The sequence below is a fragment of the Arvicanthis niloticus genome, chromosome 2 (assembly GCF_011762505.2).
Source record: "Arvicanthis niloticus isolate mArvNil1 chromosome 2, mArvNil1.pat.X, whole genome shotgun sequence".
In the NCBI taxonomy this organism is placed as follows: domain Eukaryota; kingdom Metazoa; phylum Chordata; class Mammalia; order Rodentia; family Muridae; genus Arvicanthis; species Arvicanthis niloticus.
In genome coordinates, this window is record NC_047659.1 from 122,950,973 (window position 1) to 122,966,822 (window position 15,850).

General features: G+C 51.7%; 1 protein-coding gene across 4 annotated transcripts in view; it reads right to left on the reverse strand.

Annotated features, from left to right (window-relative positions):
* Nucleotides 1–15,850, reverse strand: part of Nol4l (nucleolar protein 4 like) — a 119,893-nt gene that overhangs the window by 27,609 nt on the left and 76,434 nt on the right. For 3 of the 4 annotated variants that reach the window (XM_076930016.1, XM_034495149.2, XM_076930017.1), the window contains exon 5: nt 118–259. In XM_076930016.1, the coding sequence (XP_076786131.1) occupies nt 118–259 (142 nt within the window). Of the gene's footprint in view, nt 1–117; nt 260–7,785; nt 7,945–15,850 lie in introns of those variants that run through there. The other variant, XM_034495150.2, reaches the window with a different exon arrangement.

The following is a 15,850-nucleotide window of genomic DNA, read 5'->3' on the forward strand; positions in this document are numbered from 1 at the left end:
CCAGCTTTCAAGCACAACAGGGACACCCCAAGTGTCACCTGGGTCCCACAACCCAGAGCATGTGCAGGCCACTCAGGACAATGAGGGCCCTCCCTGCAGCTGCCAAGGGGTACTCACCATCCTCCTGGCTATGGAGGTTCTGTGGGCTCCGCATCCTTTCCTCTTGGTTGGGGCTCAGGCTGGAGGCCAGGTGGGGGTCAGCTGACATCCATGTGGAGTCATTCATATCAAAATCTTCACTACTCACAGAAGTCTCATCCTGAGTAAGGACAAAGAAGGCAAGTGTTCACAGGAGCAGGCATACAATGGGCCTGGGGAACCTTTGGAGCAGACTAGGAAGGGTCCCAGAGGGCACAGGGAGCCCCTAAGAACATGCAGTGAGGCTAGATGGCATTCTCCCTGACCTCCTGAAGTGGACCAGGCTCTAGTTCCTGTCGGAAGCCAGGGCTAAGGGCTGGTGCTGTCTGTAATTGAAGACAATTAAGAGGTCTTACATCCTGTGGGGCAGATAGCAGAGCCTGGCTCTACCTACCTTGTGAGCCAAGGTTGAAATGAGTGGTAAACAAGAGCCACCATTCCCCACCCCCACCCCCACCGGAGCCTGAGGAAGAGGGCTCACTCTGCACAGTGCCTGCACTCGACAGTATGACACAGGGCACCAAGGAGGCCAAGGTGGCAGTCCCCATCAGGCCTGCAGCCAACTCCTGTGGAGCATACATGGAATTCCTTTCTCCTACTCCCCCAGCCCAGAGGACATTTCTGTCTTCCTCCTTCCTAACCTTTGCTGTGCTTCAAAGATATGCTCTTGGGCGGCTTCCAGAGTTGAGCAGGCCAAACCCAGAAGTGTGGAGAAGGAAGGGGGTGGGGCGGGCCAGGGTTCTGATCAAACCAAGAAGGGACACGGAAAGAGGGTGCTAAGGCCTTCCAAACATAGGCTAACTAGCCTGCTGGAGAGGACTGACCTGCTCCTCTCCCCTGACTGCTGGCTTCAGTGTGCCCTTGGCCAGTCATCTGGGAACCCCTGGGATGGGGCCCCTTTAATCCAGCTTTCCTCCAGGAAGGAACCCCACCTCCTTTCAAGAGCAGCAAGCAACTGTGTTGGGGCTCCAGTTGCAACACAGAGGGAAGAAGGCCCTGCAGCGCCACATGTGGAGTCCTGACCCTGTGCTCTCCCCTAGCAAGATACAATAGCCTTTGTGGGACCATGGCAGGGCACCCTCAGAGCCATCCCTACAGGGCCCTCTCACAGACATCTCTTTTATGGTGAGCAAACACACTTTGGTTTGAACTTTCTTCTACTGTTGTCCCTGGGGCAGACACATCTGCTCCAAGTGCTAGGGAACCGGAGGTTGAGTCTCCCTCCCCCAACCAAGCCTGCTAGCAGGCAGTTTCCTGGAATTCACAGCTTCTAGGCAGCAGTGTGGACCCTCTGTGCTGAGTCCAGAGGACAGAAGCTGAGCCACAACATTGCCAGTCTGCATGAACACCCTTGGAACCCTGGGGACCAAGCCCAGTGTGAGCTCCCCAAATAAGCACTCATCATACACATTCCTCTGCTGGGACACGACTACACATACAAGCTCATCTTCCTACAGCCTGCCTTCATGACAACACGTGTGCTCACATCTACAGGGACTGCGTGCTCAACAGGTTCTCTGCACACAGAGTACAGCAGGGAAGGGTCCTGTGGAGGTACAGAGCAGGGCTCCAGAGTGGGGGTTTTCTGTGTTCCTTGCTGGCCCCTTGGGGAGGCTCTTGAGAGACAGAATCCGGGTTTCTTCCCAGGCCCCTTGCACAGGCAGAAGCAGAACTCACAGCCCTGTGGAATCCATAAACTAAGTGATTGTTTCCTAGTGGTACTGTTTTGTCTTTTGAAACACAAGCTACTTGAGCCAGGCCATGGTGATGTACATGTTTAATCCAGCATTCAGGAGACAGTCAGGAGGATGGATCTCTGAGTTTGCAGCCAGCCTGTTCTACAGATTGAGTTCCAAGGCTACACAGAAAGACCTTGTCTCCAAGAACAGAGACAAATAAACAAAAAGGAAAAGAAAAAGAAAGAAACAGGGGCTACCTATGTAGCCTAGGCTGGCCTCCAGTTTATAATCCTCCTGTCTCAGCCTCCAGAGTGCTGTAATCACTTATTCAAACCCATTCATTCATTCACCCGAATATTCCCTGGACACCAACTATGGGCCAAGTGTCTTGCTAAGTGCTGGGAATCCAGCTGTGGAGCAGACCCTACTTCTGGCCTTCCTGCTACTCCCCATCCATGGAGTAGAAGTGCCTTCGCAGCAGTTGTTGCCTGTGTGCCACAGCTCGCTCTTTCTTTTTTTCTTTCTCTCTTTCTCTCTTTCTTTCTTTCTTTCTTTCTTTCTTTCTTTCTTTCTTTCTTTCTTCCTTTTTCCTGGCTTTTCAAGACATGGTTTCTTTCTCTGTGTAGCCCTGGCTGTCCTGGAACTCAATGTGTAGACCAGGCTGACCTTGAACTCAGAGATCCACCTGTCTCTGCCTCCCAAGTGCTGGGGTTAAAGGTGTGTGCCAGCACCCTGCCACAGTTCCTCTTCTTAAATAACCTGCCCATCTGTCTGTTCCATTAGCTGACTCATGGCACAACCTACTGTGGGGCTCTCTCCTATCTCATCCCAGAAGGCTCTGGGTCCTTCCAAGGGTAAGGATCAGGCTGCTAGCCCTCTGAACTCCCCACAAGACTAGCAGGACTTGTTGAACTGACTAAACTCTCTGGCAAGCTGTGCTGTTTAATGAGGATGGTGCATTTATCTGACAATTACGAGTTCTGGTCCTACTGTGCAGTTCTTGAAGGGGTGGGCCGTATGAAAACTGGGATCCTGGCTGGCTGGCCAGAGGCTGTGCGCTTCCCTTGGTTACAGCCGCTAGCCGTCCTGCAAGGGGCCTAGGGCTGCTTGGCTCACACAGCTTAACTGTTCAGGAAAATGGACTCCACCTCACCCTGCCCATCAGATGGACCACATTTCATATTGACAACAAAATTACCTGGAAAGAAAAAAGCATCCAATATCTACATGAACCAGGCTCCCAGGCTCTGGGACAAGGGTTTCATAAGATCTCCTTACATTAGCCCCATAATGCCCCACAGGGCAGGCCTCTCTCCAAAGCTAGTCACACATGCTCCCCAAAGGCTTGCCCCAACTGCCCAGAGCAACAGAACCAAGGGCAGAGCTGGGATCTGAATCCAGACAGTCTGCACCCAGAGCCATGAAATTACACTTTCTACCCGTTATTCAAAAAGTATCTGATTCCTTAATGACAAAGTGCCTCAAGATAATACCCAAAGGCAGCCCCTGGGCAGTGGCTACATATGCATGCACAACATGTACAGAGTTGATTCAAGTTACTGAACATCCGCTTTGTGAGGAGTTGCTCCAGAGCTAAGGAGGGCTCCTACCTTCAGACTTTATCTAGGGAAAAGAATCAACTAAAACTTCTGGCCCATTTGTAGGTATATGAAAGCCTCCCCCACCCCACCCCCAACCCCCACAGTTACTGAACACCCATGCCTCTCTCCAGGGACTTGTCCAGAGGCCCGGGATTTCTGCCACCCCAACTGCTGCATTGTGAAAGGTGGTTCTGGGAGCTCTGAGAACCCAGACACTGACTGCTATGGCCTTTTCCCCCCTTTAAGTAAGAAATCAATCCTATTAAAGCTAAACTTTTCAGAAAACAAACAGAGCTGAGTACGCTGTAGCCAGACTGACACAACTACCTTTAACACCCACACTTGCAGAGCTGACCTGGAGAGAACCCTCTGCAAGATGCTGCCAGCAGAACCTGGCTGTCCATGGGGCAAGGCCAGCCACTGCAGAGGGGCAGACTCAAACTCTCCACTGTCCCCCGAGCTGAGGCTGGCAAGGCAGGCTAATTACACAGACAATTACCAGAGCACACAGTTCAGACCCATCACCCAAGTCCTGAGGGACCTGTAAGAGAAAGGGAGGGAGGGAGGAAGAAAAGGAGGCAGCCAACCCAAGTCAGGAATGATGAAGGCTGAGGCCTGCCTAAGACCCCAGGCACTCCCCTGATTCTCCAAGAGGTCACAGGTAGGTCACTTCTTCCTCCCCTCTTAAATCTCAAGAGAATCTGGGCTACTAATTTTTCCCTCTATGTTAAATAACTTCAATGGGATATTCATTTGAAAATGAAAATGTGCAAGCCATGCTTCCAAAACCCCTGTCCTGAGATTCTGTGTGTGTGAGCAGGCAGCTGTGGCTAGGTCCCCTAGCCTTTGCCCTTTCCATCCTGAAGCCTGTGGCCTTGGCCACCTGGCAGTAAAGGTTCATCAGACCACGCACCATAGAGCGTGTGCCATCATGGGTCACAGGGCAGTAGGGCCAACCTTCTGAAAAGGGACTTCTTGTCTTGGCTGGGCAGGGTGGGCAGCACCCAGTCAGCCTTTAGGACACACCCCCAACCTGGGAGTCTTCACTCTGGGCAGAGAGACGCTGACCAAACCCTTGAGCCTCTTATCTTCAGTCCAAATTTCAGGAGCCAGTTTCTTCCCCCCCCCAGCCCCCTCCTTCTCCTCACACCCCCCCCCCCCCAAGCTAGCCCAGGTCTTTCCTCCTCTCCAGCCCTCTGAAGCACCAATCACACTCTGCAGCCCAGAGGACAGGAATCCGGGAGCCATACTGAGGGAAGTGGAAGCAGGCCTGTATCCATGGCTGTAACTATGGGCAGGTGCTATCAGTAACCTGATTATTTTACAACTGGGGTCAACTTCTCTGGAACTGGGTTCCTAGTGCCTCTGAAGCTGAGCCATTTGCATCTTACAGGACTTGGAATTCTGGGGCGTGCCTCCTACAATATTTTCCAGGCCTTTCCTAAGAGCTGTAACTCTATCTCTACCACTCACTTGAGAAAGAAAGGGAGGAGGATTTACTGAGAATTCTGTGCCAGTGAAGGCCCTAAGGCCTGCTCTGGAGCCACGGGTGTGGGTTTCAGTCCATGGTGGGGGTGGGGATGTACACTGATGCCCCCAGGCCAGACAGGACACAGACACTCCCAGCCAGCCAGCGCCTGCCCCTCCACCTCCCCCCACTCCCCCACCCTCGTTCTCCACTGCCCCCAGGTTTTTGGGCAGCTGGAAAGAACACCAGCATGGACAGTTGCTCTAACCCCAGTTCTCAAGCTAGCATTCTATACTAAGATGTGGCTTCTGGGTCATCTGTGAGCCCAGCCAGGCCAGGGTTGCTCAACCTCTGAGCTGCTTGGGTGAGCATTATGCACATCCCTCAGAGTATACCAACAAAGTGCTGGGACACATTTGACCCCAACTTAACCACTTCAGCTCATCAGGCACTTAGTAATAGAACTGAAAACTCTCAGCACCCACAGCAAGCAGAGGTTTGTGCCCTGTTGTGATGGTGTCACATGAAAGAAACAGGAGGTCGACCTGAGTCAGCTCCTGGGCACTTGGGGCTTCCAAGGTTGCTGTTTAATGCTGTCCCCATCAATGTCCACCTGGCCACCAGAGGAGGTGGTGAGGCTTCCTGAGACACAGCCCACACAAGTCCACTCCTCACTAACGGTACAGACTCTTCTAGGGCAAAGGAAGTGAGGAAGGCTTGCTTCCATCCAGCCAATCACTCACCACATTTGAGTGCTCTCCCCTCCCCAACACACTCACATGTGTACTCTCACACCGGCTCTGCCTGTTCCCACACCCATGTGCATGCTCTGCTATCCTTGCCATAGTGGATGCCTGGATGCTGGAGTGAGCATTTTCCACACCTTCCCACTAGTGTGTGGGCTTTTGTTCAAAGCAAAGGCAACTGTTTTCCCAGCATTCCTCATTCTGAGACCCCCAGCTCCTGCTATCAACAGGGATCTGAGTTTCTTGGGCAAGCAGGGTTCTTCCAGCCAGAAGGATGGCCAGAGGGGAAGCAGTCAGAGCTAACCCTCTTCAGGACTATCCTTCCAAGAAAAGGACTCAGGCTAAACTACAAAGTTCTTGAGCAACTAGGGGATGGCCCGGCTCCCCATTGCCCCGGGGTGGCTGACACCCTGGGGAAGAAGTTCCTCAAAGTTAGCCTTCTCAGCAGGGAGGTAGGCTGGGGTGCTATTTGCCACCGGTTGGCAGGAAGGTGCTGAATTGAGGCAGAGAGAGCAGAAGGAGGTGCTGCCTTGAGACTGCTCTAAAGGACAGCCCAGCAGAGGAGCCTGGATTGCATTCAAAGACATTTGGGCTCAAATGGCTTTCCAATGAAAGAGTAATTTACAACCTGGGGTTAAGCTACCCACTGGGGCCTGGGCCGTCAATGGGCCCTTTCCCCCCCACACCAACCCACAGTTCAGAAGCAGGCACATTTCAGAGGTCAAGCGACCTGGCTCCACCATCACCGGCGCTCTGCCCACAGGAGTAAAGACAGCACCAACACTCTCCCCAGGCCCCAACGCTGGTGTGTGCAGTGGGGGAAGGGGGTTTCCAGCTGATTCTGGGATAAGTAGGGCTTTATCTCAAGGGAGAATCTATTTCAGGCCACAATCCTCAGAAAGAGGGGGAAATCACAGAGTCCAAACACCGTTTCAGGTAAAATCAGGAGGTTATTCATCTCCCCTCAAAGCAGACAGAAAGAAAAATCAATGTTTTAGAGGGGGAAAGGGTTCCATTTGAATTAATGGGTTTGTGGCTTCTCCATTGATCTGCGCCTCTTCACACTTTCTTTTTGTGCTTTTGTGCTCTGAGGGAGAAGGGAGGGAGAAGGGACTGGCAGGGAGGGGCTCTCGATATGGAAAAGGACGATCTAACCTTAACCTTTCTCCGGGAATAATGCTAATTAGCGAGGCTTAATGAGAACTTCCCCCAGGAAGAACGGCCTGGTAAAGACGGCCGGACTCCCCGCAAATGCAGCTCCGACTGAGAGTAGGGTCACTTCTGAACCCAAGAGACTGGAATAGGAAGGCGAATTGCACCTCCCCCCCCCCCAACACACACATACACTCCGCCTGCCAGTGTATCCTGCCTAGGAGCCCTAGGTGAAGGGCGGCGAGCAGCCAGAGGGTGGAGGTGTAAATCCACTTTAACCCTTGCTCGAGCTCTCCGAAGGCCCCCGCGCGTTGTGTCCCTTCACCAAGGGTTCCCAACACCCTACTTTCTTCTTTAAGGGTGCACACGCGATGAGCTGTCGGTCCCCTGGTGGAGCGACAGGAGCCTGCCAAAGTGGGCTCAACTGTGCAAACCGCGTCTCAACTCCCCGCGCCGTGGCAAAGGAGCCCCTCCCTACCACTCTTCGCTTCCCGTCCCCACATCCCCAAACACAGTCCACTTCCTTTCTCCCGGAGGCAGAGGCCACCCGAGCCTGGCCCCCGCCCCGCTGCCAGCGAACGTCTACCTCCCGGGGACGAGGTGAGGAGCTAGCTGCAAACGGCGTGGCCGAGGCACAATACCGCGGCGAGGTGCACACAATCACCGCCCCCCAGGACCGGCGGCGCGCACGGCCGGGAGTGGGGTGCGCCCGGCAGCCCTAGGCACTTGAAGCTAGGCGCACCTCTAGGGCGCCCCGCAAGCCCCGGAGCGCAGCCTCCGCCCCTCCCCGCTCTCGGGCACACTCTTCTGCCCCCAGCCCCAGCCCACTCCACCCAGGGCCAGCAGCTCACCCAGCTCTGGAAGCTCCCCGTGAGTCCCCCTCCTCGGAACCCCCCAGTTCCTCTAACCGCAGCTCAACGGCCAGCGGCAAGGCAAGAGGAGGGGGCGGCGGCCGAGGGCCCGGGACCAGCCGGGTGGTGGCGTCCCCCAGGACTCCGTACCTGGGCGGGCGGCGAGGTGCAGACCGGCGATCTAGCTCTGGGAGTGAACCGGGCGGGAGGCGGTGACAGCCCCACTGCTCCAGCTGCTGCTGCTGCTGCTGCTGCTGCTGCCGCCGCCGCGGCCGCTGGGGGAGAGGGGCTGGCACCGCCGCGGCGCGTCACTGCCCGGCCCGGGGGCGGGGGTGGCTAGGGGGAGGGCTCAGGCAAGCAGCGGCGGCGGCGGCGCCGCGGCCCGGGAGGAAGGGGGAGGGGGCACCGGGTACGGGGAGGCGGGGGAGGGGGCGGGACCGGGCACGGGGCGGGGGCCTGGGGGGGGAGGGGAGCGCAGGAGGACGCACTCAGGGGGAGTAGGAGGAGCAGCAGGAGGAGGAGGTGGAGGGGAGGGAGAGAGGGAGGAGTGGGCATGGGGGGGAGGGGGAAGAGAGGAAAAGGAGGCACCCGGGGAGAGGGAAGAGGAGAAAGGAGAATGGGGGAGAAGAGAGGAAAGGGGGGGGGTTGGGCCAGGTATGGGGACCAGAGCGCGCTGGACGCGCCGCTGTGCGCTCCTGGGTAGAGCTCTCTTAAGGGAGAAGAGCTCGGAGGAAGAGCCCTTCGGGGCGCGCAGCCCGGGAAAGGAGGCGTTGGGAGCTGGGCTCGCCCCTGGCTCCCAGAGGCTGCGGACTTCAAGTCCTGGGAGGGGTGGGGGAATACCCTGCAAGCTGTCTGCGTTCAGACCAGGAGAGGGAGACTTGGCCCAAAGAAAGTGACTAAGGCAGGCATCGTCGGGAACTCTTGGTGCCATGGGGCCTCCAGACAACCCTCAACCCTACGCGTCTCTCAGTCCCGGGCGACGCGGGTGTTCGCTGTGTAGGGCTGCAGTACCCGAGCGCTCAGCCCTAGGAGATCCTAATGGGACGCTGACAAGAAAAGCCAGGCACGTGGCAGACTCTGGGTCGGGCCCCCGCCCACATCTCAGGGCCCCCTTTTCTCGATCAAGTTCAAGCATGAGCTCCTCAGCACCCTACCCACGGGCCGCCTCCTCCCCTCCCCGCCCCTCGCCTCCTCTCTATTCTGCACCATCTCGCCTCTCACTCTTCCTTTGTCTCTTACCCACCACCACTTAGTTTGCACCCGCCCCTGAACCCCTCCTCTTTGCCCAATGGCCAGCTACAACGTCCAGGCTGCGCTCACCTGTTCGACCCAAACATTCCGGCGACCCAGAGGGCCCGCCGTCCGCTTGCTCCCGGCTCCCTCTGAGGGCCCCCGCCCCACTCTGCGGGTCATTGTGCTCCAGCAGACCACACGGTGCCGGCTTCTTACGCCGCGCTGGCTACAGTTGTAAAGTCATAGCATAATATCAAGAATGCTGCCCAGACCTGGACACGCACAATCTGCATGGACTCTGCAGGAAAGGGAAGACGCACGCCGACTCAAGGTGCCATCCTCCTCGGGGCAAACAGATCTTCCGCTTCGGCTTAAGAAGATAGAATGAATGGGGCGGCGCGAGGTGGCCAGAGGGGTACCCTAAACCTCCGGGCAACCGGTCTAAGACTCGCCTGAGACCTAACAAGCCAGTCTCCAAACGGCAGAATTAAAACCTCGACAGAGAAAAATGGGTTAGGGGCAGACGCCCCTCGAATTCCCACCACCAATTCCAAAGCCCGGGTTAGAACTCATGGGCCTCGAATAAAGCTTGTGCTTTAACAAGGATAGAGATAGAGACGTTCATGGAATTCTGTGGGGAGATGCCCCGCCCCCCAAAAGAAACCCAATAAGGAGCCCACCTGGTTCCTCTAGAAGGAAGGACGATTTCTACAGATTCCCTTACGTTACAACTCATTTGCAGTGGAGCCCGCAGAGGAGAGCAAAGGAGACAGCCACCACGACTGTTTGTCATTTCAAAACAGACTGCCTTTAACCCTCCAACTTTTCTTTTAAAAGCCCTTTCTTCCTCTGAAAGCTTTACATTGTGAACAATCTATGATAGACAAGACTCCCTCTACAGGTTTAGTCTGTAATTACAACCACAGGTTCGGAGCTTCGTGTTCACGGATCAGAAAAGATGACAACACTTCAAATTAACAGCACACAGACTTCATTCTGCACATGCTAAAGATTTTACTGTCAATAAGAAACCCATGCTTTTAAAAAAGGATTTAAGCCTGTTACTCATTAGCGCCTTTTACTCCTGAAATTTAATGTGTTTTCAAATCAATTCACCAATTCCTGCTTTCTCTATTAGGCCTTTACTGCTTATCCTTGGAGGTGTGGGAGTCTAGGGTCTTGACTATCCTCATGCCAGTTCGGGCTCAAGATTTTCCTGCCTCTTTCCAAACATTTCTTGAGACCTTTGACCTCGCCTGGCTTGAGTCACTATTTCACAGCAGCAGTGGACATCTGGGCTTGAAACATAAAGCCACAGGCAGCTGAAGTTCAAAGGTGGAATTGAACCCAGATAACCCATCTCTCCTCAGACTCATAGAACAGTGTAGCTCAGGAGAGCAGAGAAGCTATGGCACACTCATTTACCATCCTTGCAATACAAAACCCCAAGCCCCATGGCCCGAAGACTCAGAGGGGCCTTGCCAGACTCCTTGGCCGGCTGGGCAGCACTTCTGAGTGCAGGGAGCCTTCCAAGATTTGTCTTCACAGGGCTGCCCCTCCTTGAGGAACCTTGTGTTGATGATTTTCAGTGTCCTTGTCCCTCTGGCCAACTCCCATTGGCCTTAAAGTGGCCACACTGTGGGTCTCCACAAAAAATTAGATGACCCAGTTTTTTGACCAAGAATTCTCCCAGCTCCCAATGTGGGGAGGGTTCCATAGCACGGGGGGCAGAGGGAGGCTGGCCTTTACCTTTGTGTCACTCCAGGATCAGCAGTGGACACTATGGAGCTCCTACAAAAGCAGTCTTTTAGGACTATGCCCCAACACAGGGTCAGGGGATATGAGGAAGAACAGGAACTTAGTCCAATCAGAGTGGACACTGTCCAAGGATCTGAGAGCATTTGAAAAGCCATTTATCACCACAAATTACCTCTTAATGACAGTGAGGAAGGAGTACCTGCCCACTAGGGAATGGAGCATTCACCTCCCAACCAAGCTGTCAAATCAGCTCCCCCAAAGGACAGTTACCCGATGCGATTGTGTGCACCTTCTGAAGGTAGCAGAAACTGTGTTGGTTATTCCTTTCCCTGTGCCAGTTCCCTCCCACCAAAATGTTGAATTTGAGTAAGAAAACACTCAGACAAGAAATCCTGAAAGAGGGCTCTCCACAGACAAATAGTCCTGGACTATTCAAAAACACCCATGAGTGGGGTGTGTGGTACATGCTCATAATGCTAGTGACAGGACGTAGGGCATCATTACAAGTTAGAGGCCAGCCTGGTCTCTATGTCAAGATGCTATCCCAAAAGCCAAAATACAAACAACAAACAAAAAAAACACTTATTATTAATTTAACTGTTTAAAGTGATGAAACTAATAAAAATTTCCAGTAAATGCAACATGTGGATTCTGGTTGTACCCTAGACATAAAGGCACAGGTAGGAGGAGACACAGAAAATGAGGACAGAGTGAAGTGGGGAGAAGATGGGCTTAGGGGAGGGTCAGGCAACCTCACCGAGTAGACCAGCATGTTCCTGACAGCAAAGGCTGGTAACCGGGTGAAGACCTTGAGACATGGCCTTCCAGGCTGATACAGATTTGGCAACTGGTGTAAAGGTCCTGGAAGCTCTGTGGTGCTGAGCATTACAGCAGGGGATGAGGGGTGAGGGAGGGGGGAGATCAGCAAAGGAGGGCACACAGGACCCAGGGTGGCCAAGTGTGCCCAGCCTGCACACAGCTGAGAGGCATGGGGATTTCATTGGCCTGCTAAGGCAATGCAAGCTCAGTTAAGTTTCCAGATCAGGGCAGATGGAACTTAATATCAGGAGGGCAGATAGAATAGAAGCAGTCTCTGAGAGACACTGGCTCAGCAAGTATGATACTGGGTTCCCATCCCAAGTTCCTCACAATAAACAAAGAGAAAGGAACTAGCCCAATAGGACCGATTCAAACTCTGATACCACACAAATGGGGCAGCATGCTTCAGCCTCTGTAGGCCTCATTTCCTCAACTACTTGAGGGAAAGTCTTCTACTTTGAAATTAGAAACCCAAGCCGGGCGGTGGTGGCACACACCTTTAATCCCAGCACTTGGTAGGCAGAGGCAAGTGGATTTCTGAGTTCGAGGCCAGCCTGGTCTACAGAGTGAGTTCCAGGACAGCCAGGGCTACACAGAGAAACCCTGTCTCGAGAAAAAAAAAAAAAAAAAGGCTGGGAATGTAGTTCAGCTGTTAGAGAACAAGTCTAGTGTTAGCAGCATGAGTAAGGTCTTGTGTTTAATCTCTAGAAGTGTATAAGCCAGACATTTCTATGGTGGCAGCAGGAAGAGTTCAAGGTCATTACTGCCTACATGGTGAGTTCAAAGCCAGCCTAGACTTCATGATACTCCATAAAAAGTGTGAGTGTGAGGGAGTGGGGGAGGGAGCTGGCAAGGTGACTCAGTGGCTAAGAGTGTTTGTTCTCAAGCTTCATGACCTGAGCTCAATCCCCTGAATCCACATGGTAAAGAAAAGAACAAGTTCACAAGTAACCTTCAACCATGGGGCAACAAACACCATGGCGTTCATGCCCCCAAATAAACATATTTTGTTGTTCTTTTAAAAATGATAAAGAGGGCTGGAGAGATGGCTCAGTGCTTAAGAGCACTGACTGTTCTTCCAGAGGACCTGGGTTCAATTCCCAGCAACTGCATGGTGGCTCACAACCATCTGTAATGGGGATCTGATGCCCTCTTCTGGGGTGTCTGAAGAGAGGGACAGTATACTCACATATATGAAATAAATAAATAAATAAATAAATAAATCTTTAAAAAATACACAAATATTTTTAAAAAATAAGAAAATAAAGAGCCTAGGAGATGGCTTAGTGAATACAAGTACTGTGCTGTAATTTTATGTCAACTTAATACAAACTAAAGTCATCTGAGAGGAAAGATCTTCAACTGAAAAACTGCCTTGGTAAAAATCAAGTTTTAATCCCAGAACTTGGGTGGCAGAGGCAGGCAGATCTCTGAGTTCAAGGCCAGCCTGGTCTATAGAGTGAGTTCCAGGACAGCCAGGGGTACACAAAGAAACCCTCTCTTAAAACAAATAAACAAAAAAACCAAAAACAACCATAAACAAACAAACAAACAAACAACCCAAACCAACAACAACATTAAACCCCTCAAGCTTAAGCAAGCTGTGGGCATTTTTTTTTTAAATTAGTGATTGATGAGAGAGGGCCCAGCCCATTATGGGTAGAGCCACCTCTGAGCTAGCAGTCCTAGTTTCTATAGGAAAGCAAGTTTAACTGGTGGTGTAGGCCTTTAATCCCAGCACTGGGGAGGCACAGGCGGGCTAATCTGAGTTCTAGGCCAGCAAGGTCTAGAATGGCCAGGGCTACTAAAGAGAAACCTTGTCTCAGAAAACCAACAAATAAACAAAGAAAAAATAGAAAAGAAAGCAGGCTGAGAGAGTCTGTAAGCAGTAGGCCTCCTCTGCATCCACGGTGGCCTCCAGGCTCCTGTCCTGTGTGAGTTCCTGCCCTGACTTCCTGCGGAGATGGACTGTTAGTGCAAGTGTAAGCATAATGAACCCTTTCCTTTCTTAGTTTGGTCACAGTGTTTCATTACAGCAATAATAACCCTAAACAAGTGCTCATACAGGCATGGTAACGAGTTTGGATCTCCAGAGTCCACGTAATATACTAGATTTAGCTGTGTAAATCTGCCCGTAACCCCAAAGCTGGCAGGGAGAAACTGGAAACACTAGTCTATCCAAAACTCAGCAAGCTCCAGGTTTGAGGCAGTGAGCAATAGAGGACACCTCTGTGAACACACCAGGTGTGCATGCGTGTGTGTGTGTGTGTGTGTGTGTGTGTGTGCATGGTGTACCTTCCCTTCTGCTGCCTTTTAATTTCTGGTAATTGTTTTTGTGTTTATTGTTGTTTTGACATAAGGAAATTTTATAATCATGTCATCAGGTTTAGCTGCCTTTTCTCTCCACAGCTTTGGAAGGTTTTTGTTTCTATATGTTCAGTGGTTTTATTATAATTCATCTGAATTCTCTTTTAGAACATCTACGTCTATGCAGCATTAAGTCTCCATTTTAAATGTATCTCCGCACATTTACTCAGAGATTCAGTTTCAGTCTGATTTTTTTTTTTTTTTGATAGGGTCTCATATTTCAGGCTGGCCTTGGCCTTACTATTTAGCTCTAAGGATAACCCTAAACTTTGTGTCCTCCTCCCTTTACTTCCTGAGTGCTGAGATCATAGCACTACTATGCCTACTTGGGTTTTTTTTTTTTTTTTTTTTTTTGGGGTGGGGGACGCTCCTTTGTTGTTGTTTTGTTTTGAGACAGGGTTTCTTTGTGTAGCCCTGGCTGTCCTGGAACTCCCTGTTTAGACTAGGCTGGCCTCGAACTCAGAGATCCTCCTGCCTCTGCCTCTCAAGTGCTGGGATTAAAGGTGTGAGCCACCACCTATGCATGTACTTAACATCTGAGCTGTACAAGCGCAGCCTGAATCTCCTAAGTGGTCTAACGGTCTTCTCAATGGTCAGGTTCATATTCACCCACCTACTACCTCCCCAGACACTCACCATATAGTAAGGCGGGCCTTGAACGGTTGATCCTCCTGCCTCACACCCTGCTGAATGCTAGATTAGCGTGGGCCTTCATGTCTGCACTTCCTCCTTTCCTCTCCTCTTTTGTCTCTCTTTCTCCCCTTCTGTTAAGGATCAGATCTAGTACGATCATGAAGATGATGGGAAATGAGCTATAGTCCCAGCCCTTTAATAAAACTATCTTAGATTAGTTTTTTTCTTTATTTTTTAACTTTTGACTGGAGGGGGGGGGCATGCTATGTAGCCTAGGCTAGCCTGAAATTTATAGCTATCTTATGCTTCAGCCTTTTAAATGCTGGAATTACAAGCCTGAGCTACCATACTTAACTAACACTATCTTTCTTAAACTGCTCATGCTATGAGTTGAGAGGCAGTACTTGGGGAGAGTGCTTTTCTAGTTGCATGAGGCCCTTGATATGATCCTCAGGACCATTAAATAAACAAATATCTCACCATTATCCATTGGTTGAAAATGACATCTCTCTGTTCTATTCATCTGTCTTCATTTGCCTCAATGCTCTAAGATAACTGTTAAGACACTGGAGAGACAGTTCAATGGTCCTATTCTTACAGAGGACACAGGTACGGTCTCAGCACGCACATGGTAGCTCACAGTCACCTCTAAACCCAATTTCAGTCCCCCTTCTTGCCTCCTCAGGCACCAGGCACACACATGGTAAAAATATTCACACAAGCACTTACACATACACATAAAATAATAAATATTTAAAAAGGGATCTATTAGTATCTGATGAGGCTGGCACACACCTCATCCCCCATAAACTCTCCGTCTGCATCATGGTGGGGAATAAATGTAGAGATACCCTGGGTCCAGCACCAGCATGGAGAAGGAGGGAAGAGTCTCCTGAAGAGTGGGCAGAAGGCTCCTGAAAGGTCTCTGAACTGGTGAGAAGTCTGAGGTGGGTGGTGTCCTCTGGGTAGAGCAGGCAGAGGAGGGGCACAGTTCATTCATTCAGTCTCCCTAGTAGCCAGTTCAGCTGGCTGCAACCTCCAGGCCAGCCTGGCCTCCTTGCTGAAGTCTAGGGGCAGCAGTCCAGTCAGAGAGGAAGCCTGACTTAGGGAGACGTGTGCTCCCTACAGCCATGACCACAGGTCACTTACGTGTCCATTATTCTTCTAAGAGTGCCTTGCTTTTTTTTTTTTTTTTTTTTTTTTTAGTATGTATGAGTCTTTTGCCTGCATGTATGTATGTGCCTGAAGCAGGCTAGAAGAGACAAATCCCTTAGAACTGGAGTTTTGGGTGGTTGTGAGCCACTGAGTGGCTGCTGAGAACAGAACCCAGTCCTCTTCAAGAATAGCAAGTGCTCTAAAACAGTCTTCTCTCCACCCCCGCTGCCTTGCTTTACAGTGCCGTCAG